The sequence below is a fragment of the Salvelinus fontinalis genome, chromosome 10 (assembly GCF_029448725.1).
Source record: "Salvelinus fontinalis isolate EN_2023a chromosome 10, ASM2944872v1, whole genome shotgun sequence".
In the NCBI taxonomy this organism is placed as follows: Eukaryota; Metazoa; Chordata; class Actinopteri; order Salmoniformes; family Salmonidae; genus Salvelinus; species Salvelinus fontinalis.
Window position 1 is genome coordinate 17,132,385 of NC_074674.1, and position 23,029 is coordinate 17,155,413.

Below are 23,029 nucleotides of genomic sequence, written 5' to 3' on the forward strand. Positions count from 1 at the left end.
AATTAGTAAATAGTAGCCTACAGCAAAGTTTGTTTAAATAATTTCTAACATGTTAACAATTTTTGCAAGTTAGTTTTTGCTACCATGTGGGTTTTAGCTTGCTTGAGCCTGCTAACTGAGGAGTGTTAATTCACCTGTTTCCATACATGTTTCATTTTAAAACATTTATCTTACAAAGGAGTTTTTAATCTAACTACTGAACTTTTTATCTGTACATGGAATTGTATTTTTTTTCTCTTATCTTTACAGGAAAATGTCACAGGCACTATCTGATGTGTGAATTCATTTTACTGCAGCTAATGTAGAAGGAAAAGCTGTGTACATTTGCAAATACTGTGCCAAAACATATGTGAAGAATGCAACAAAGATGCAGAATCATCTGGCCAAGTGCATAAAATTACCTCATGGCTCACAACAAGCAGTCTGACAAAAGTCCTTCTACCTCTATTACGAGGTGAAAATGATGAATCAGACACCTTATCGATAGCAACAGCTAATGGTCCTCCTGGAATCAGAAGTTTTTTTGACTCAATGGAGGAACATAGTCAGAAATGCTGATGAATGTCTTGCTCGAGCTGTGTATGCAACTGGTTCACCTCGGATGCTCACATGCAATGTATATTGTAAGAGATTACTGAATGTTCTTCGCCCAGCATACACCCCTCCAACCAGACATGCTTTATCTACTCATTTGCTGGATGCAAAGTTCAACAGAGTTAAAGGTAAGGTCAAGCAAATCATAGAGAAAGCAGACTGTATTGCAATAATCTCTGATGGGTGGTTGAATGTGCGTGGGCAAGGAATAATTAACTACATCTCCACCCCTCAACCAGTATTCTACAAGAGCACAGACACAAGGAACAGACACACCGGTCTCTACATTGCAGATAAGCTGAAGGCAGTCATCAATGACCTTGGACCACAAAAGGTATTTGCACTGGTGACAGACAATGCTGCGAACTTGAAGGCTGCTTGGTCTAAAGTAGAGGAGTTCTACCCTCACATCACATGCATTGAATCTGCTCCTCAAGGACATCATGGCACTGTAAACAATGGATACACTCTACAATAGAGCCAAGGATATGGTTAGGTATGTGAAGGGTCATCAAGTTATAGCAGCAATCTACCTCACCAAGCAAAGTGAGAAGAATGAGAGCACCACATTGAAGCTGCCCAGCAACACCCATTGGGGTGGTGTTGTCATCATGTTTGACAGTCTCCTGGAGGGGAAGGTGTCTCTCCAAGAAATGGCTAGATCAATCTGCAGATATGGACAGCCCCATCAAGAGGATCCTCCTGGATGATGCATTTTGGGAGAGAGTGGTAAGCAGCCTGAAACTCCTGAAACCTATAGCAGTAGCCATTGCACGGATTGAGGGAGACAATGCCATCCTGTCTGATGTTCAGACTCTGCTTACAGATGAAAGAGAAGAAATCCGTAATGCCCTGCACACTTCACTGTTGCTCCAAGCAGAGGGAACTGCAGTTCTGAAATACCTCAAAAAGCGCGAAGACTTCTGCCTGAAGCCCATACACGCTGCAGCGTACATGTTGGACCCTAAGTATGCTGGCAAGAGCATCCTGTCTGGTGCAGAGATCAACAAGACCTATGGTGTCATCGCTACTGTGTCTCGTCACCTTGGCCTGGATGAGAGCAAGGTTCTTGGAAGTCTGGCGAAGTACAAGGGCTTTGAGATGGAGATGCAATATGGCAGTCTTGCCAACATATCTCATCAGCCACCTGGTGGAAGGGACTTTGTGGATCTGAGGCTCTTTCCCCTGTTGCCTCCGTCATCCTCCAAATCCCACCAACATCAGCCGCCTCAGAGCGCAACTGGTCCTTGTTTGGAAACATACACACCAAAGCACGCAACAGGCTGATCAATACAAGAGTTGAAAAATTGGTGGCCATCCGGGCAAATTTGAAGCCTTTTGAGCCTGACAACGAGCCATCCTCAACAAGGTTGGAAAGTGACAGTGAAGATGAGGCCTCAGTCTGATGTTCAGGACGTGGACATTGAGGAGGTCCAGGGAGAAGACATGGAAGCCTGAGAGGAAGACAACCAAAGCTTTAGTTTCTAGACTCATTTTACAGATGTATGTTGAAAATGTTTTGGGGAGATGTGATGGATCATTGGGATCTTTCAATATTCTCTTTTGTTGTTCAGTGAAATCATCCCATGTTAAGAGTCAACTAATTTAAATAAAGTTACATTCGTAACTAAATTGTGTTTTTTATTTATATTGGAAGGATTTAATCATTTGCAATTGTCTGCTTATGATAAGGTTTCTGTCTCCATATGGTAAATATATCCAATGCAAAAAACATCTACATTTAAATGGTATTAATATTAATTTGCATATATTTCCGTTAATTCCCATATATTCCCGTTAATTCCTACGGAAAGTTTCCACCTCTGAATATTCCCCAAAATGTACAACCTTAGCTGTGACAACTTCTTTTTGCGGCTTCTGCAAACTTTCTTTTAGAGATCTTTTTAGTGTGTGTGTGTGTCACATCACTAAAGTGTCAACAATGAAGCTCAGTCCTTGGACGACTACCTATGGACGGGTTTGTTGTTTAGCAACAAAAACCAACTTGTGCGCAACTATGGGGTAAAATAGACTGGGTTGGCTTAGATTGTTGTAAGCTATATTTAGTCTCCAGTGTTTATTGTAAACATAAATAAATGTGCACAATGAGCACTTGTCTCTGACGTACGTTGTTAGAGTTGTTGCTTAGCAATTTATTTGCTATATTAGCATAGACATGAAATAAGTGAAAACACCTCAAAACAAGACATCAAATAAAACATGACATTTTATTGGGCACATGCGCCGAATACAACAGGTGTAGACTTTACAGTGAAATGCTTACTTACGAGCCCTTAACCAATAATGCAGAGTTAAAAAGTATGACATATTTGCTATATAAAAAAAGGAAATAGTAACACTAAAACAATAACGAGGCTGTATACAAGGAGTACCAGTACCGAGTCGATGTACAGGGGTATGAGGTAGTTAAGGTAATACAATATGTACATCAGTGGAGGCTCCTCAGAGGAGGAAAGGGAGGGCCATCCTCAAGGAATTCCAGAAATATGCAAATATTGAAAATGTAAAAGTTATTATTTTTAGATACAACTATACTAAATATATTCACAATTTTTTTTAAATAATTCAAATCTAAAAGAAGAATTAAATTAAACCAACGAGAGTGCGCACTTAGATCGCGGGAAAAGGCCGAACTTGAATCAGTGAATTGCTAGGCCTGCTACGCTGCTGCAAAATGGACCACCATCGGCTAGTGGGATAGAATGGTGGGTTTTTGCACAGAGTGGGCTCCATTTATGATGGGACGGTGGTCAGGCCTCTGCAATCTAGTTATGCATTTGTCGCCCTCTGCCATATGGACGCATTGTATGATACACCAAGAGCAAACCACATCCACTGTGTGCACGCCTGTTTGCAAAACTGTGCGGAGATATGGGATCAGAGCATGACAATTTGCTATTTCACACCGAGGCTCAGTGGTTATCGAGGAGGAGAGTGTTGGAAATATTTTGTTAACTGAGAGAGGAACTGTTGTCATTCACAATGGATGTTAAAAAAACGGACTTTGTTGACGTTTTGTGTGATGAAAAGAAAATGTGTCTCCTTGCCTATGTAACAGACATATTTGGGAAACTGAATGCAAGCTTGCAGGGGAAATACAAAAACATGAAATAGATGAGTAATCAAATCAGTGGATTCCGAAGAAAGAGTGTCCCACACGAGTGATGCCCGCTCACCTCCAACGTTTGGAAGAGCACTTTGGGACCTAAACTCAGCAAAAAAAAGAACCGTCCTCTCACTGTCATGGTTGAGCAGGGAGTACAGGAGGGGACTGAGCACGCACCCCTTGGGCGGTATGTGAATTTCTAGTGGGTCCAGGGTTTTCTGGGATGATGGTGTTTACTTTGAATACTTTCGCAAGCCACTGTACGTATGGTCACTGTGGGGACGACATCGTCGATGCACTTCTTAATGAAGCCGGTAACTGATGTGAACTCCTCAATGCCATCGGATTAATCCTTGAACATATTCCAGTCCTGTAGTTTAGCATCCACTTCATTGGATCACTTCCGTATTGAGCGCGTCACTGGTACTTCCTGTTTGAGTTTTTGCTTGTAAGCTGGAATCAGGAGGATAGAGTTTTGGTCCTCTGTATGTGTCTCTGTATGTGGAGTAAAGGTGATCTATATCTCTGTATGTGTCTCTGTGTGTGGAGTAAAGGTGATCTAGATCTCTGTATGTGTCTCTGTATGTGGAGTAAATGTGCTCTAGATCTCTGTATGCGTCTCTGTGTGTGGAGTAAATGTGATCTAGATCTCTGTATGTGTCTCTGTGTGTGGAGTAAATGTGATCTAGATCTCTATGTGTCTCTGTGTGATGAGTAAATGTGATCTAGATCTCTGTATGTGTCTCTGTGTGTGGAGTAAAGGTGATCTAGAGTTTTGTATGTGTTTCTGTGTGTGGAGTAAAGGTGTTCTAGAGTTTTGTATGTGTTTCTGTGTGTGGAGTAAAGGTGAACTAGAGTTTTGTATGTGTTTCTGTGTGTGGAGTAAAGGTGTTCTAGAGTTTTGTATGTGTCTCTGTGTGTGGAGTAAAGGTGTTCTAGAGTTTTGTATGTGTTTCTGTGTGTGGAGTAAATGTGTTCTAGAGGTTTAATCCCTCTAGTTGCACAGGTGACATGCTGGTAGAAATGAAGTAAAACAGATTTCAGTTTTCCTTCATTAAAATCACCGGCCGCTAGGAGCGCCGCCTCTGGATGAGCATTTTCTTGTTTGCTTATGGCCCTATACAGCTCATTGAGTGAGGTCTTAGTGCCTGCATCGGTTTTTGGTGGTAAATAGACAGCTGCAAAAAATACAGATAAACAGTCTTGGTAAATAGTAAATAGACATGGTATCAAGAACAAGATGAAATGAGCTGAAACGAGCCACTTACGCTTCCCCAGTTGTCATTCTTGCTAGCAATCAAGCCATTCAGAATCACAAAAGCATGCTGGCTTCTGCCCCATGGATGCACAGCTAACTAGAACCGATAGAATCTCGCGGGGTGAAAATAAAAAAATCTATGTTCGAATTTTGAAATTCTCTATTGACATCTACAGTATACATGATTTGCATGCGGTTGGGATTTGAGCCATAGTACATATGAGCAAGAGATTGTAGTATCCTTGGGTCCTCTTCCTGTGGATTAATGTATTTCTGGTTTCATGTCTGTCTGTGCCAGTGTGACCACTACAGAAGCGGCATTGTCTCAGGGTCGTCCTGCAAGGCCCTATGTGAGGAAAGGACTCTGACCCTCCAGCGATGCATGTCCACCTCCTCCACACATCAGGTAATACGCACACACAGCCCTACCAGCTGCCAACCACACTTCACAAGGTACAACCACCTTACACCGGCTAATCTTGCTCGCCAGACTTGACAGCTGGTGTCAAGGTAGCCGGAGTATATTTCAGTAAACGTAGACACATGTCTGGCTCTGCGTGATTACACATGCACGCATACCACTTGACAAAACCACACACACTACCTACTCTACCTGATGACTGTCTATCTGGGGCGGCAGGTAGCCTAGTGGTTAGAGCGTTGGACTTGTAACCGAAAGGTTGCAAGATCGAATCCCCGAGCTGTCAAGGTAAAAAAATCTCGTTCTGCCACTGAACAAGGCAGTTAACCTCTAACCCACTGTTCCTAGGCCATCATTGAAAATAAGAAGTTGTTCTTAAATGACTTGCCTAGCTAAATAAAGATTTAACGAAAAAAATCTGTTTTTGTAGGTGTACAGTGGTGTGTGGAAGGAGAGGCCTGTGGTCATTAAGTGTGGTCTGGAGGAGCCTCTGAAGGGAGACGGTGCTCCTGACTCTGTACTGAGACAGGAAGTGACCCTGTTTGACAAGCCCACCCGCGGGACCTCCATGGATGAGTTCAGGGAGATGCTGCACAGCTTTCTGAAGGTCTGGCTGCTCATTTCCCTTCATCTCAGTCCTCCCAGTTAGATTAGATAGAAGAACTTTCCACAACGGAACTGGCGTTTTTTGGTTATGTCAGGCAGTACAGGCAGTATTACAGACAGGCACATTTGAATACAATACCATCACACAAAATAATGTTATTATTAGAAATGTTACAGATTTTAAAAAATGCACTGTAATTTACGCATTGACCGCGGGACCTATAATAGAAAAGTGAGGACCATAATTGGAAATTAGTTTGACCTTGTGGCGGAGGGAAATTAGGGCATGTTGATACAGTATATTGAGTCGGAAGCTAACATAACATGGTAACTGATAATCACTGTGAAGCTAACATAACATGGTAACTGATAATCACTGTGAAGCTGAGTCTCTCTGAGGGACGGTTCCTCTGTAGACAGGCTTCATGTAGCCGGTGCTGGAAATGAACAAAGGCAGGGCAGAGTGACCTTATTACTAGTGTGTGTGCTCTCAGAATGCTGCTGGCTCCCCAGAGAGAGAGAGATAGGAAAAGAAAGAGAAAGGAGGGAGGAGGGGTTAGAGTGTGCGATGGAAGGAGGCAGTAGACGTAGGGGAAGATTCTCAATTGCATACTCCTCGTGTCCTCTCTTCTCACCTCATTCTCAAACCCCATTGGAGGAGAAGGTCAGAGAGTAGGGACCTCTGGCTTTCTCATCCAATGGGCTTTGAGAAGGAGGCGAGGAAAGAGGACACGAGGAGTATGCAATTGAGATTCTCCCAGGGAGTGTGCGTGATGGAAGGAGGCGGTAGGGGGAAGTGAGAGAGAGAGCAGGAAGCTAGGGGTTAAAGCCCTGTGCCAAATATAGCGCAAGACAAGGTGCTGAAATAGCAGTCATGTTCAGCACAATGGCTCCACCCAACTGTAGTGAGATCCAATCATATTAGTGTCACCCCCTGCCAATTATCTAATGGAAGTCACATGGAAGAAATCCAGCACATTTCAATCATGCCACAGTCTTGTTTTTATTATAGTGTGTATGACTATGTGAACTAAAAAGTGACCTGTTGTTCAGTTGTTCTCTTTGCATAGCATTATATACAATGAGTGTATAAAACATTAGGAACACCTGCTCTTTCTATGACAAACTGACCAGGTGAAAGCTCTGATCCCTTATTGATGTCACTTGTTAAATCCACTTCAGTCAGTGTAGATGAAGGGGAGGAGACGGGTTAAAGGATTTTTAAGCCTTGAGACAGTTGAGACAAGGATTGTATGTATATATGTGTCATTCAGAGAGTGAATTGGAAAGACAACATATTTAAGTGGCTTTGAACAGGGTATGGTAGTAAATGCCAGGCGCATCGTTTTGTGTCAAGAACTGCAATGCTGCTGGGTTTTTCATGCTCAAAAGTTTCCCGTGTGTATCAAGAATGGTCCACCACCCAAAGGACATCCAGACAACTTGGCACAACTTTGGGAAGCATTGGAGTCAACATGGGCCAGCATCCTTGTGGAACGCTTTCGACACCTTTTAGAGTCCATGCCCCGACGAATTGAGGCTGTTCTGAGGGCAAAACGGGGTGCAACTCAATATTAGGAAGGTGTTTGTAATTCTTGTATATTCAGTGTATATTTCAACTTGTTTTCTAGTCTTAACTGGCTGATACTTACCCCCCTTGCGTAATTGACGTAAAGTATAACATTATAGCTAATTGTCATTATAGCTTACCTGTAAACATTTACTCACTTCATATTTTCTCATCTCCATCCTCCCTGCAGTCTAACCTAGGGGAGCAGCCCTCTCTCACCACCTTGGTAGGGCGTGTCATCACCCTGGCTGACGTCAACAAGGACGGCAAGGTGTCCCTGGCCGAGGCCAAGTCTGTGTGGGCTCTCCTCCAGATTAACGAGTTCTTGCTGATGGTGGCTCTGCAGGAGAAGGAGCATACCCCTAAACTGTTGGGCTTCTGCGGTGACCTGTACGTTACTGAGCGCGTGAGCCACAGGTGAGGACCACTTTGGAATCAGAAAGCTTTATTACAATGCAACAAATATTGTTCCGGTTTTCTCTTGGCTTTGTAACCAACAGTCAGTCCAATCATGTTTTAATTTATGCTTTCAAGTGATATCCTCTGGGATCAAGTGCACATCTTGTTTATATAGACCCATTTCCCGGGCCCCATCATCAAAAATTGCACTCGCAGATTGGAATCAGAAATGGTTTTGTTTACATTCATGGGAGTGGATACAGAATCGTCTGACTTCAAATGCAGCTCCTGCAAGTTAACAAACACGTAATCAGATGGTTATCTGATGGTTATTGTCTACATACATCACCGATGTCATCGGAGGATTGATTACCTAGCAAATTAGCAAGCCAGCACGGTACAATATCACAAATAGGGCTAGATAAAGAATATACCTGTTGAACATAGCCATCAGACTTGCGTCTTTTCATGGTCATCACTAACTCACTGCTAAGTTTATCAAGGTCCCGACATCAGTTAGCTATCCTGCTAGAGCTTCTTTGGTGTAAGGATGTGCATGCATCACTCGAACTTGACATTTGCTTGTAAAAGTTTGCACACCATTCAAGGGTTTTTCTTTATTTTTACTATTTTCTACATTGTAGAATACTAGTGAATACATCAAAACTATGAAATAACACACATGGAATCATGTAGTAACCAAAAAAGTGTTAAACAAATCAAACTATATTTTAGATTCTTCAAAGTAGCCACCCTTTGCCTTGATGACAGATTTGCACACTCTTGGCATTCTCTCAACTAGCTTCATGAGGTAGTCACCTGGAATGCTTTTCCAACAGTCTTGAGGGAGTTCCAAAGATGCTGAGCACTTGTTGGCTGCTTTTCCTTCACTCTGCGGTCCAACTCATACCAAAACATCTCAATTGGGTTGAGGTCAGGTGATTGTGGAGGCCAGGTCATCTGATGCAGCACTCCATCACTCTCCTTCTTGGTCAAATAGCCCTTACACAGCCTGGATGTGTGTTTTGGGTCATTGTCCTGTTGGAAAAACAAATGATAGTCCCACTAAGTGCAAACCAGAAGGGATGGCGTATCGCTGCAGAATGCTGTGCTGCTGCTTAAGTGTGCTTTGAATTCTAAATAAATCACAGTGTCACCAGCAAAGCAACCCCACAACATCACACCTTCTCCCCAATGCTTCACGGTGGGAACCACACAAATCAAATAACATTTTATTGGTCACGTACACATGGTTAGCAGATGTTATTGCGAGTGTAGCAGAGATCATCCGTTCACCTACTCTGCGTCTCACAAAGACACGGCGGTTGGAACCAAAAATCTCAAATTTGGACTCATCAGACCAAAGGACAGATTTTCACCTGTCTAATGTCCATTGCTTGTGTTTCTTGGCTCAAGCAAGTCTCTTCTTATTATTGGTGTCCTTTAGTAGTGTTTTTTTTGCAGCAATTCGACCATGAAGGCCTGATTCACGCAGTCTCATCTGAACAGGTCATGTTGATGTGTCTTTTACTTGAACTCTGTGAAGCATTTATTTGGGCTGCAATCTGAGGTGCAGTTAATTGCTGATTTATGAGGTTGGTAACTCTAATGAACTTATCCTCTGCAGCAGAGGTAACACTGGGTCTTCCTTTCCTGTATCAGTCCTCACGAGAGCCACTTTCATCATAGCGCTTGATGGTTTTTGCAACTGCACTTGAAGAAACTTTCAAAGTTCTTGAAATTTTCCAGATTGACTGACCATCATGTCTTAAAGTAATGATGGAATGTCGTTTCTCTTTGCTTATTTCAAATCAAATCAAATGTATTTATATAGCCCTTCTTACATCAGTTGATATCTCAAAGTGCTGTACAGAAACCCAGCCTAAAACTGCTATTTGAGCTGTTCCTGCCATAATATGGACTTGGCCTTTTACCAAATAGGGCTATCTTCTGTATACCACGCGGTAGGTAGCCTAGTGGTTAGAGCGTTGGGCCAGCAACTGAAAGGTTAGTGGATCGAATCCCGAGCTGACAAGGTAAAAATCAGTCGTTCTGCCCCTGAACAAGGCAGTTAACCCCCTGTTCCTAGCCCGTCATTGTAAATAATAATGTGTTAACTGACTTGCCTAGTTAAATAAAGGTTAAATAAAAATAAATACCATGGCACAATATAACTGATTGGCTCAAATGCATAAAAAAGGAAAGAAATTCCACAAATTAACTTTTAACAATGCACACCTGTTAATTCAAATGCATTTCAGGTGACTACCTCATGAAGCTGTTTGAGATAATTCGAAAAGTGTGCAAGGCTGTCATTAAGTCAAAGGGTGGCTACTTTGAAGTTTCTCACATATAAAATATATTTTGATTTAACACTTTTTTGGAAGGGTTACTACATGATTCCATATGTGTTATTTCATAGTTTTGATGTCTTCACTATTATTCTACAATGATGAAAATAGTAAAAATAAAGAAAAACTCTTGAATGAGTAGGTGTGTCCAAACTTTTGACTGGTACTGTGTGTGTGCGCGTATATCGATTTAAACATTGTTTTACCCAAAATAACATTCAATTCACAGCTCCCTCTACAGGCTGGAGGTCCCCAGCTACCTGCAAGCGTTAGTCCCGGAGGCCCTAAGCTCCAGGATGAACCAGTGGCTGGCCCCGGCGTGGCCCCGGAGGGCCCGCATCACCATCGGCCTGCTGGAGTTCATAGAAGAGGTAAAGATAAGATACTGACCGTGTCTGAATGCCCATATACCGTACTACATACCATGTACTCAACGTCGCATACTATTTAGCACGTACCATTTCGTACAAAGTATGCAGTATGCCACGGCTGAATAAACAGCATGATCATTACACAGGTGTACCTTGTGCTAGGGACAATTCAAAGGCCACTCTAAAATGTTTTGTCACAACACAATGCCACATATGCCTCAGGTTTTGAAGGAGTGTGCAATTGGCATGCTGACTGCAGGAATGTCCACCAGAGCTGTTGCTAGAGAATTGATTGTTCATTTCTCTACCATAATCCACCTCCGTCATTTTAGAAAATTTGGCACTATGTCCAACCGGCCTCACAACCGCGGACAACGTGTATGGTGTCATGTGGGCGAGCGATTTGCTGATGTGAACATTATGAACAGAGTGACCCTTGGTGACAGTGGGTTTACGGTATGGGCAGGCATAAGTTACGGACATCTAACACAATTGCATTTTATCAATGGCAATTTGAATGCACAGAGATAAATTGACGAGGTCATTAGGCCCATTGTCATGCCATTCATCTGCCGTCTCATGTTTCAGCGTGAAAAATCATGGCCCCATGTCGCATAGAAAATGGCATTTCTTCCATGGCCTGCATACTCAGACATGTTACCCATTGAGCATGTTTGGGGTGCTCTGGATCGACGTGCACGACAGCGTGTTCCAGTTCCTGACTATATCCAGCAACTTCGCACAGCCATTGAAGAGGAGTGGGACAACATTCCACAGGCCACATTCAACGGCCTGATGAACTCAATGCTAAGGAGGTGTGTCGCGCTGCATGAGGCAAATGGCGGTCACACCAGATACTGACTGGTTTTCTGATCCACGCCCTTATTTTTTTTTTTAAGGTATCTGTGATCAATGGCCCGTTGTGTCAAGTCACTCTGGTTCACACTGACCGTGTGCAATGCCATAAGAATCATCTTAATCTTCAGCCCCCATCCAAACTCTGACCATTTCACTTGCCCTAGCAGAGCTGGTTAGGCTGTTTTCATGATACCTAAAGCGTTGGTGGCTAACTGTGCTCCTGGCAACAATTTAATTCCTCTTTTTTGCCGACATTTACTGACATCGGCGATATTCAACCGGTGTTGAGCCTTCGTAAATTCATCAGTTTTTCTGCGCTCCGGCACACTGATGAGAGTGCTCTGAAATAGTTGTTGCAGTGACATTCTATTGAAATGGATACTTGCATAGTGGAGTCTTTTTTGTTTTACTACGCGATACATTTCATAAAAATCCTCGTTAAGACATGATTACCTAAACGTACTGACCAGCTCAAATAGACAGAAGCGTGCTATATGGCAGACCATTCCAAACGCATGTCCAGCCCAATCATGGCTAGTGGGAAGGTTGCTCACTTTTTCTGTGGCTTAATTTAACAATTTTATTAATATTTACAGATGGCATATAAGTTTTTATTTATTATTATTATTTTACCCCTTTTTCGTGGCATCCAATTGGTAGTTAGTCCTGTCCCATCGCTGCACATCCCGTACGGACTCGGCGAAGGTCGAGAACCGTGCGTCCTCTGAAACAACCCAGCCAAGCCGCACTGCTTCTTGACACAACACCCGCTTAACCCGGAAGCCAGCCGCAACAATGTTTCGGGACGAAGCACCTTACACCTGGCGACTGTGTCAGCATGCATTGCGACTGTGTCAGCATGCATTGCGCCCGGCACAGGAGTCGCTAGTGCGCGATTGGACCCTCCCCTAATCCGGACGACGCTGGGCCAATTGTGCGCCGCCCCATGGGTCTCCCGGTCGCGGCCGGCTGCGACAGAGCCTGGACTCAAACCAGGTTCTCTAGTGGCACAGCTAGCACTGAGATGCAAATCCACTGCGTCACTCGGGAGGCCCACAAGTTTGTTATTAAGGTACATGAAAGTTCACGTTTTGAGAAGGAGTTTTTGCCAAAAAACACATTTTGATTCAAAAGTTCCAACGGCTCTCCTGTGAAATAGTGACCCGCGACATGTCTACTTTCCTGAAACGGGTCACATATCTGTAATCTCAGTCATGTGAAATCCATAGATTAGGGCCTAATGAATTTCTTTAAATTGGCATTTTCTTAAATGAACTGCAACTAAGTAAAGTCTTTAAAATTGTTGCATGCTGCGTTTTATATTTTTGTTCAGTATAAGTAGCCTATAAAGCAAAAACAATCCATATGTTCAAATCAAAAGGCCTGATTAACATGACATCAATAAGGAAGCCACATCCTGAGTGCCCGGTGCCAACACATTCAGAAATCAAAAAGATGGTTTAGCGTTTAGTTTAAAAGCTATGACGAAGGCCAAGAAACACTTAAATGAGAAAACGGAATCCACTATGGATAAAACATTTTTAAAGACTTGTTTTCAAAGATGTAGCCTAGGATGCAATACCCGTGATCATTTCTTAAAGCAGAACAAAAACGACTTCACTTACATTTGAACACCACCACTTACATTTGAACACCACCGTAGAAGCTACCCAATTAAGTAGCCTAGTTTTGTTGTTTGGCTACTTGAAGAGAACCAGCGCCTATAATTCACAGCCCACCTCTTCCAATGCATTATGCATCATAAACTCACCAAAAAAAGAAACATCCTCTCACTGTCAACTGTGTTTATTTTCAGAAAACTTAACATGTGTAAATATTTGTAGGAACATAAGATTCAACAACTGAGACATAAACTGAACAAGTTCCACAGACATGTGGCTAACAGAAATGGAATAATGTGTCCCTGAACAAAGGGGGGGTCAAAATCAAAAGTAACAGTCAATGCAGCTGGTGGCCACACCAGATACTAAGTTCTGCAGTGCATCTCCTCCTCATGGACTGCACCAGATTTGACAGTTCTTGCTGTGAGATGTTACCCCACTCTTCCACCAAGGCACCTGCAAGTTCCTGGACATTTCTGGTGGGAATGGCCCTAGCCCTCACCCTCCGATCCAACAGGTCCCAGACGTGCTCAATGGGATTGAGATCTGGGCTCTTCGCTGGCCATGGCCAGAACACTGACATTCCAGTCTTGCAGGGAATCACGCACAGAACGAGCAGTATAGCTGGTGGCATTGTCATGCTGGAGGGTCATGTCAGGATGAGCCTGCAGGAAGGGTACCACTTGAGGGAGGAGGATGTCTTCCCTGTTACGCACAGCTGTGAGATTACATGCAATGACAAGCTCAGTCCGATGATGCTGTGGCACACCACCCCAGACAGTCAGTAGAAAGGCCTCTTTAGTGACCTTAATTGCCTACCTTCTGTAAACTGTTAATGTATTAATGACCGTTCCACAGGTGCATGTTCATTGAACAAGCACAGGAAGTGTTTAAACCCTTTACAATGAAGATCTGTGAAGTTACTTAGATTTTTACAAATTATGTTTGAAAGATGTTTCTTGTTTTTATGAGTTTAGTTTACTAGATGAACAGCCAAAATGAGTATACATCCGGGCATTTAAACCATACTCCATTTTCTAAAATTCACATACTATGACGCTTTCTATTTTCGCTTACTGGTAATGCTCAATTGCGTTGTTTCCCGTTATTCGATGATTTCAGTAGCTCATATCTTATTGATCAATTGTTTGTCGAAATCAGTATGACATCTGGCATTTTAAAGGATACTCGATTTCACATACTCAATCGGCCTACTATTTAGTATAGGTATTCGGATGCGATCACGGTATTATCCCCATGACATTTTGTTTTGCAGCATTGTGCATACATTAAACATAGACAAAGCACAGACAATTTACAGAGACTAAATACAATCATTGGGAATAAAAGTTCAGTTAATGTGTGATTCATAGTTACCTAATTATATACCACATTAATCAACAGGTGTTCCACGGGGCATATGGCAGCTTCCTGATGTGTGACGCCAGCCCGCGCCATGTAGGCTACAACTTCAAGTACGACTGCAAGATGGCCGACCTGCGCAGTGTGGCGTCTGAGACGGCGGTCCGCGGGTTCCTGCGGGGGCGTCACTGCGAGACCAACGCTGACTGCACCTTCGGGAGTGACTGCACGGCCACCTGCGATAGGTTGGTGAAGCAGTGTAACACGGAAGTGGTCCAGCCCAACCTGGCCAAGGTGTGTGTGTTGCTACAAGACTACCTGCTGTTCGGGGCGCCCCAGGACCTCCGCACAGACCTGGAGAAGCAGCTCCGCACCTGTGTGACGCTCAGCAGCCTGGCCAGCCAGATGGAGGTGCACCACTCATTGGTCCTCAACAACCTCAAGACCCTGCTGTGGAAGACCATCTCTAATACACAGTACTCCTGAGGACCACAGAGATGCTAGGATCCTGGGTCATATTCATTAGAACACTTGACTCAGGGGTAGAGGTAACATTCATTTGTGGATGTCCATCTGTTTCATATTTCAATTTGTGGCCAATGTTAGCTAGGTGACAGTTATGCTAAGTAGTTGAACATGAGCGTTAAACACACACCCAGCTACCTTGTTTTTTTGCCTGGCGTGTCCCGGATTTGTTTACTGTTACATCTAGTCAGGCACGCTGGGCTCCTGAGTGGCGCAGAATTTGCACAATTGGCCTTGAGTAGGCTGTCATTGTAACATAAGAATTTATATAAAGCTAATTTGATTTAATGTTGATAGTGTGTGCCCTGATGAATACAACCCTGGAGTCCCCCCAATAGAACTTCAACCAGGGCAAAACTACAGGACCCGCCGATAAGTGAAGCATGTCCAAACTGTCATTTACGAGGTACTTTTCTTAGAGCCATACTGAAGGTTGATGTATGCTCTGGGCCTTGCAGTGATAATTTTAAACTATACTTTAAGGGAAGTAATCCTGAATAAACTAGTGCCATGAAAAGATCTGATGTAACTATGGTGAGTTTTTATACATTTCCTATCCGGAATATGATCCACTCAGTCAGCTAGGGGCATAAAAGGATCTCATATCTGGAACAAGTTGACTGCACTCCAAACTAAGGCCAACATGGGGAACTTTGAAAGCCATCCTGTTGAGGTCAACACCGATTATTGGAGGACCACTTCACATCGGTAATCTCGGGAGTTGAAGGCAAACGCACAAAAGTGCTGTTTGAATGAATGTTTACGAGCCTGCTGCTGCCTACTTAATTATAACAAATACAAGCCTCAGGTCATTAATATGGTCAAATCCGGAAAAGCTTCCTTCAGTGGAATAGGGAACTGTTCCGTTCATCTAAATATTCCTAAACCTTCAATGTTGGCAAATTAGTTCGCCAGGCGGCCCAAACTTTTGCATATACCCTGAATACAAGAGAAATGACAATTTCCCTCATTTAATATTACCCGCTAACATGAATTTCTTAGCTAATATGCAGGTTTAAAAATATATACTTGTGCATTGGCGCAACAGTGCTTTTTTCACGAACGCGCTTGTTAAATCACCCATTTGGCGAAGTAGGCTGACCTGTCCAAAAATGCCAATTTATAATAACGGCCATTCATATTAATCGGTCGACCTCTAATCCTGTTACTATTGGTGTGTAGTTTGTCCCTCCATTTCACATTCAAGGCATGAAGTTCACACTGAAACCATGTTCAACTCAATTTCTATCCATTCTAGACTGGTTTGTCAATTCAACGTTCAGTTCTCTGTAGTTATTGAAGCGAAGGGCATCTGAAGAAAAAAAGCTTTATAAAATTCAACCAACCACAGATCAGCTTGAGTTTATTTGAATTATCTTGAAAGCAATACATTTATATTCAAATCAAACAGGGCAGGTACATGGTGAAATTGGCTCAACAAATGTTAATTAAACAATGGTCACACCGAGTCAAAAGGGTTTTGGCGTGATTACCAAACTTAAACCGAGCACGATGTGGTAAACAGCATCTAAAGGCTATAATAGTGGCAGCTGCATATGTATAATATAAAATCAGAGGTCACCCTAGTCTAGGACCAGCAACTGAACAATCTGCTTTCTTCTACTAAAGGCACAACCCATTACTGCCACCTTGCATCTTCAACGGGTCACAATCTTCATTCGTTCTTCAGCACCGCTCCGATCTATCAATGAATCAGGAAATGGGTGATAATGCCAAAAAAAAAAAAAACTGGCAACCTTTTAAATTGAACAAGTCCTAAAACCTCAGGATAGTTGAATCAACTAAGTATTTGCCCAATGGCAATTACCAGGCAGTAATAAAATTGGTTTTGGCAAAACAAGATAAACTACTGAGGGAGTTTAAAACAAGCACTCAGCCACCTGTTCAAGCACTAGAAGATTACATGTCTGCGGGTCTAAAAAGGGTCCGAATGCGGCCAAATATCGGCGCCATGATCACACCAAGTACCCACTGTTCTGGGTCCTTGGCGTAGACATAGCCCTGTCACTCTCCGCCCCTCATGACACAGGCTCAACACATAGTCGGACTGCAACACCTCAAGGGGCAGATTGATGAGACCAATATACATTTAGCAATTGTGTAACCGAATGAGGCGGACTTACAATGACTTGTGACTCCATGTCAACCCCACTACGACCAGTCTGCACTGCTGCACCTCCAGACTATATCTGAAAATAAAAGATGGTAACGGTTAAGTTCGAAGAGCCACAGATCAAGGCAACAGCATACATAAAGTAGTGGGTCCAAATACATTGATGCTAGTTCTAGAGTATTGCACCTGTAACCAACGTGCGTGATTAATAGGTCAGGACACACTGCCCTCCTGGCGAGGGTCTGGTACCTGGGAATGTTCCGTACACACATCCCACTAAAGAGGGCAGTCGAGTCATTGTGGGGCAGTTTGTCATGCTATGATCAGGCAGACAGTGGCATTGGAGCCACAAATACATCAAGGGGTAGGAAACACTATTAATACATGTTCTGAAAAACAAACCTATTAAACATTGGGGCCTACATGGATTTTCCATTGAAAGAGCTTTAGTCCATGAGTAGGTTTAATCTATACTGAATATAAACTAATTTCAAAATGTCCAAGTCACAGGGAAATCAGTCAATGGTACTACATTTATTAGACCCTAATCTTTAGATTCCACATAACGGAATACAGATTTGTCACAGATAAATGCTTGTGCGACAACCATTCATCTCATGCATCACAACATCTTTGCAGAGTTGATCAAATGATTGTGACCTGTTCCACTTAAATGGCCGTGTGAAGTTGCTGGATATTGCAGGAACTGGAACACGCCGGCATACACATCGATACAATGCATCATAAACATGCTCCGGTGAGTATGTAAGCCATGGAAGAACCGGGATATTTCAGCTCAAAAGGAATTGTGTACAGATCATTGCAACAGAGCCATGAATTAGCGCTGAAACATGTGGGGCAAATGGCGGCACAACAATGGGCCTCAGGATCTCAACACGGAACCTCTACATTCAAATTGCCGTCCAACTTGCAATTGTGTTCATTGTCCATATGTTATGCCTGCCCATATCCTAACACCACAGGGCACTCTTCACAACTTTGACATCAGCAAAAATCCTCTAAAACATTGGGAGGCTGCTTATTGTAGAGAAATGAACATCCAAATCTGGCAACAGCTCTGGTGGACATTCCTCCAGTCGGCCTTCTAATTGCACTCCCTCAACTTGAGAGACCTGTGGCATTGTGTTGACAAAATGGCATATTTTATTGGTCCACAGCACAAGGTGTACGATCATGCTGTTTAATAAAGAAGCTTGTCACATCAGGTGGATGGATCATCTTGGCAAATGAGAAATGCAAACTTGTTTTTTACCTGTTAATGAGCAAAACACTGAGAAATAAGGTTCTTGTGCGCATGGAAAATTAATGCAATCTTTTATTTCCGCCCATGAAACCAGCCCTTTAATTTGTTCCGTGTAGCATTAACAAGCCGTGTGAGAATTTGTAACCATGTCTGTGCAGGTCTCAGATTATGTGGTAGAGGTTATCCATCACAAGTTCAGCGTGGTGCATGATTTCTCATCACAGACCTATTACACATTTATTTTAAGACTTTAAAAGTTAAATTGCCATGGTTGTTGCTTACCGTTCTGTGCACACTGCACAGCATTCTTTCAGGGAGGAAAGGAGGCAATCATTCTGCTACTTCCAGGTTACATCCTCTAGGACAGGACACCAATCAGCGGTATCCAATTTCTCATTGGCAGCTTCACATTCCAAGGACCAGAGAAAACAGGACGTTACATGTATGATATGAACCCCAGTCATTTACCCGTATTACATTTCATACACTGTTGCAGATGTTGCCGCTAGGATCACTCCAAGTACCCACTGTTCTGGGTCCTTGGCGTAGACATAGCCCAGTCACTCTCCGCCCCTCATGACACAGGCTCAACACGTACAGTCGGACTGCAACACCTCAAGGGGCAGATTGCTAGGAGAACAAGACATTTAGCCAAGTGCGTAACCAAACGAGACAAGAACTTACCATGGCGCCCCGTCATGACCCACTATAACCAGTAAGTCAGCACTGCTGCACATCCAGACCATCCTATATCTGAAAATAACAAGATGGTAACAGTTAATGAAACAAAACCAACAAATAGTCAAAGTGTAGATCTAATAAGTAGTTAGTCCAAGTAGATAGCTGATAGTTCAACAGCCCTCAGCCTGGAACTCAAAGCCACTTCCACTGAGTTTGTTTACTCTAAAATCAGGGACTGATTTAAAACTGGGACCCCAGGTGGGTGCAATTATCAGGTAGAACAGAACACCAGGAGGCTCCAGACCTCGAAGGGTAGCATTTGTTTTTGCACCAACTGATTCAAATGATCAAAGCTTGGGGTCACGAGGACAGTTTGGAAAACCCTGTCGTTAGGGCAAGGGTTGAGTACCCTTGTTCTAAACCATCAGTCATACCAAGATCAAATGTGCTTGATTAATAGGTCATCGACATAGATCTGGTCCTCCCGGTGATGGGATTATAGGCCCAGATCCATGCGCACTAAACAGGGCAGCTGTGCCATCATTGTTTAGTTTCAGTCTGCCCGCTCATTGTAACAGTGGCCTATCGCAAAGGGCAAGGACCCCCAAGAGGTACCATTAGTAACCGGTCTTCTGAAAAACAAGCCCATTAAACTGTTAGTAGGGGCCTATATGGATTCTCCATTGAAATAGCTGTAGCTCATAAGTAGACTTATTCCATGTCTGGGAAACCAGAACCCAGCCTTATGACCCAGCATGCATTTGTAACCATGTCTGTGCAGGTCTCAGATTATGTGGTAGAGGTTATCCATCACAAGCTCAGCGTGGTGCATGATTTCTCATCACAGACCTATTACACATTTATTTTTAGACTTAAAAAGTTAAATTGCCATGGTTGTTGCTTACCGTTCGTTCTGTGCACACTGCACAGCATTCTTTCAGGGAGGAAAGGCGGCAATCATTCTGCTACTTCCAGGTTACATCCGCTAGGACAGGACACCAATCAGCGGTATCCAATTTCTCATTGGCAGCTTCACATTCCAAGGACCAGAGAAAACAGGACGTTACATGTATGATATGAACCCCAGTCATTTACCCGTATTACATTTCATACACTGTTGCAGATGTTGCCGCTATGATCACTCCAAGTACCCACTGTTCTGGGTCCCTGGCGTAGACATAGCCCTGTCACTCTCCGCCCCTCATGACACAGGCTCAACACGTACAGTCGGACTGCAACACCTCAAGGGGCAGATTGCTAGGAGAACAAGACATTGAGCCAGCGCGTAACCAAATGAGGCAAGGACTTACCATGGCGCCACGTCATGACCCACTATAACCAGTAAGTCAGCATTGCTGCACATCCAGACCATCCTATATCGGAAAATAACAAGGTGGTAACAGTTAAGGAAACCGATCAAGGCAAAAAGGCCAACAAATAGTCAAAGTGTAAATATAATAAGTAGATAGCTGCTAGTTCTACAGCCCTCAGTCTGGACCTCAAAGCCAATTCCACTGAGTTTGTTTCCTCTAAATCACTGGGACTGCAATTATCAGGTAGAACAGAACACCAGCAGGCTACAGACCCCGAAGAGTAGCCTTTTGGTTTTTGCACCAACACAACTGATTCAAATTAGACAAGCTTGATGATTAGCTCATTTAAATCAGCCGTGTAGTGCTTAGACATGCACCCCTTGGGGTCAAGAGAACATTTTAGGAAACTCTGTCCAATAGGAATTGTTCAATACACCTGTTCTAAAGCATCAGTCATACCAATATCAAATGTGCTTGATTAATAGGTCAGACATATATCCTGTCCTCCCAGTGAGGGGGATGATACCCGGGCCTATTAGGCCTGGTTCCATGCCCACTGAACAGGGCAGCCGTGCCACCTTTTGTTAGTTTGTCTGCCCGCTCAGTGGCATTATAGGCAGAGTTACATCACGAAGGGCAAGGACCCCCAAGAGGTACCATTAGTAACTGGTCTTCTGAGAAACAAGCCCATTAAACTGTTATTAGGGGCCTACATGGATTCTCCATTGAAATAGCTTTAGCTAAGAAGTAGACTTATTCCATGTCTGGGAAACCAGAACCCAGCCTTATGACCCAGCACGCATTTGTAACCATGTCTGTGCAGGTCTCAGATTATGTGGTAGAGGTTATCCATCACAAGCTCAGCGTGGTGCATGATTTCTCATCACAGACCAATTACACTTTACTTCTTAGACTGGACAGAGTTCCAAATGCCACCGGGTGTAGCTTACCATTATATTCTTTCAGGGAGAAAAGGCAGGCCTTTACTGCTACTTTCATGTGCCATCTGCTCGGACAGTGTGACACCAATAGGTCATGGTGGTATCTAATGTTTCCCATTGTACTCTTCACCTCGGAGACAACTATAAAAGAGGAAACAGGACATTAATTATTCTTTACCCAAAAGAGCAACTCCGCCAAAAACATATTCACAATCTCCAGCACTTAAAGTCTACATTCGTGAAAACGGCAGTTACGTTTTAGCCGATGACAGAAGTAAAAGTTGTAAAGACAAATTTTCAAACACTGATATTCGCGGGTCATGGGGAGCAAGAAAATAGACTCCCTCTGGTTAAAAGTTACTATATAGGTTTTTATAAACAGTTTCTTAAGACTACCATGATGTCAGAAGCATTTAGGACCTTCCTCTTTTTAACCACAGAAACGTAACGTTTTCGCATATGTAGACACTGGTTTGGTGCGGGGGATAATGAATGAGGTTAAAAAGTGGAGGAGTTGCCCTTTACATTTTATGTAGGTGTACATGTAAACTATTAGAGCCACAAATCTGAGCGCCCAGGTGGCCGCCGCAATCGAAAAAACGGAAACGCCACAAACCGAGCCTGCAACTCCTCTAATCAGATAACATTTTAAATAAGGCATAAAAAGCATGCATATCCCGCTAGAAATTAAACGTATACGAAGTGAGTGACTGGCAGTCAGTGAGCTACTTTTGTTAGCCGCAATTGCCAACAGACAATGTCAGACTAAGTGTATGTGTTAATTGAATCAGCAACATGTTACTCCGAATATTTCTCAGACGCTCAAGAAACATCGTTGCCAACCGTATCAGAAACGGTCTGTACAGTAGTACGGAACCACGTGCGTATGGTTACAACTAAATTTTTAGAATGGAATTTTTTAAAATATATATATATATACATACACACGCTGCTGCACCGGAGACAACAACAAGTACTCAAGTTTGACATGTACTACAGTAGGTAGGCCTGAAACTAAAACGCGTAAACCAACATATGCTACTCACCATGCTCAGACCTCTGAGTGAGAACTGAAGACAAAAGGACGAGAACCGGGGGAGGTGTCTATTTATAAGGATCCCCTACGGAATCTTTGAAGGACAATTTAAGGCATGCAAATATGCGTTCGAGTGGTTTCGTTCAATCGCTTACAGGTCCACTAGCTTGGTTTCCACCCAATTGGCGGCAGATTTAAGTGAATACTCCAGAATCAGCAAAAAGTAAATATGCGCCTTTTCCACACCAGTGGGGTTTCAACCAAATGTACTTTTTGCGGATCAAAATCAGTGCGTGGTTAAGTAGTGCACACAAAATGTACGTTTTCGCTTAAGTTTTCATGTACTCAATAAAAGCTTATAGTTCAATGTGTTTCCATCGCATTTTCAACTCTATAGTTTTGTCACTAAAACTATTGCATTAATTAAATAGCAAATATGCCTACTCTAGGCCAAGGTTTCCCATAGTCGGTCCTGGGCCCGCAGGTGCATGTTTAGTTTTTCCCCCCCTAGCACTACACAGCTGATTCAACTTACCAACTCATCAATCTTTGATTGTTTGAATCCGCTTTACAGTGCTTGGGCAAAAACCAAAACG

At 43.1% G+C, this 23,029-nt stretch overlaps 1 protein-coding gene, 1 long non-coding RNA gene and 3 other non-coding genes across 8 annotated transcripts in view; 1 reads left to right on the plus strand and 4 right to left on the minus strand.

Annotated features, from left to right (window-relative positions):
• LOC129863719 (divergent protein kinase domain 1B-like) overlaps window positions 1–15,583 on the plus strand; it is a 30,423-nt gene extending 14,840 nt beyond the window's left edge. For both annotated transcript variants that reach the window (XM_055935914.1, XM_055935915.1), the window contains exons 3-7: window positions 5,278–5,385; window positions 5,831–6,007; window positions 7,767–7,993; window positions 10,556–10,697; window positions 14,582–15,583. In XM_055935914.1, coding sequence (XP_055791889.1) covers window positions 5,278–5,385; window positions 5,831–6,007; window positions 7,767–7,993; window positions 10,556–10,697; window positions 14,582–15,025 — 1,098 coding nt within the window. In that variant the 3' untranslated portion in view covers window positions 15,026–15,583. The remainder of the gene's footprint in view (window positions 1–5,277; window positions 5,386–5,830; window positions 6,008–7,766; window positions 7,994–10,555; window positions 10,698–14,581) is intronic.
• An 827-nt stretch (window positions 15,584–16,410) lies between these two features.
• Window positions 16,411–22,537, minus strand: LOC129863720 (uncharacterized). 3 transcript variants are annotated; one of them, XR_008761011.1, is made up of 8 exons: window positions 22,444–22,537; window positions 21,407–21,538; window positions 20,454–20,516; window positions 20,049–20,173; window positions 18,991–19,215; window positions 18,745–18,865; window positions 17,209–17,274; window positions 16,411–16,766 (listed from the first exon to the last, which is right to left on the minus strand). It is a non-coding gene; the product is annotated as an uncharacterized LOC129863720 (long non-coding RNA). The 3 variants fall into 3 exon arrangements; XR_008761012.1 differs by having other exon boundaries at window positions 19,147–19,209; window positions 22,444–22,536; XR_008761010.1 differs by having other exon boundaries at window positions 19,147–19,215; window positions 22,444–22,536.
• Window positions 17,025–17,154, minus strand: LOC129864263 (small nucleolar RNA SNORA17). Its single transcript, XR_008761225.1, has one exon. It is a non-coding gene; the product is annotated as a small nucleolar RNA SNORA17 (small nucleolar RNA).
• LOC129864264 (small nucleolar RNA SNORA17) lies at window positions 18,958–19,089 on the minus strand. Its single transcript, XR_008761226.1, has one exon. It is a non-coding gene; the product is annotated as a small nucleolar RNA SNORA17 (small nucleolar RNA).
• On the minus strand, window positions 20,266–20,397 carry LOC129864265 (small nucleolar RNA SNORA17). Its single transcript, XR_008761227.1, has one exon. It is a non-coding gene; the product is annotated as a small nucleolar RNA SNORA17 (small nucleolar RNA).
• Window positions 22,538–23,029: the final 492 nt, after the last annotated feature.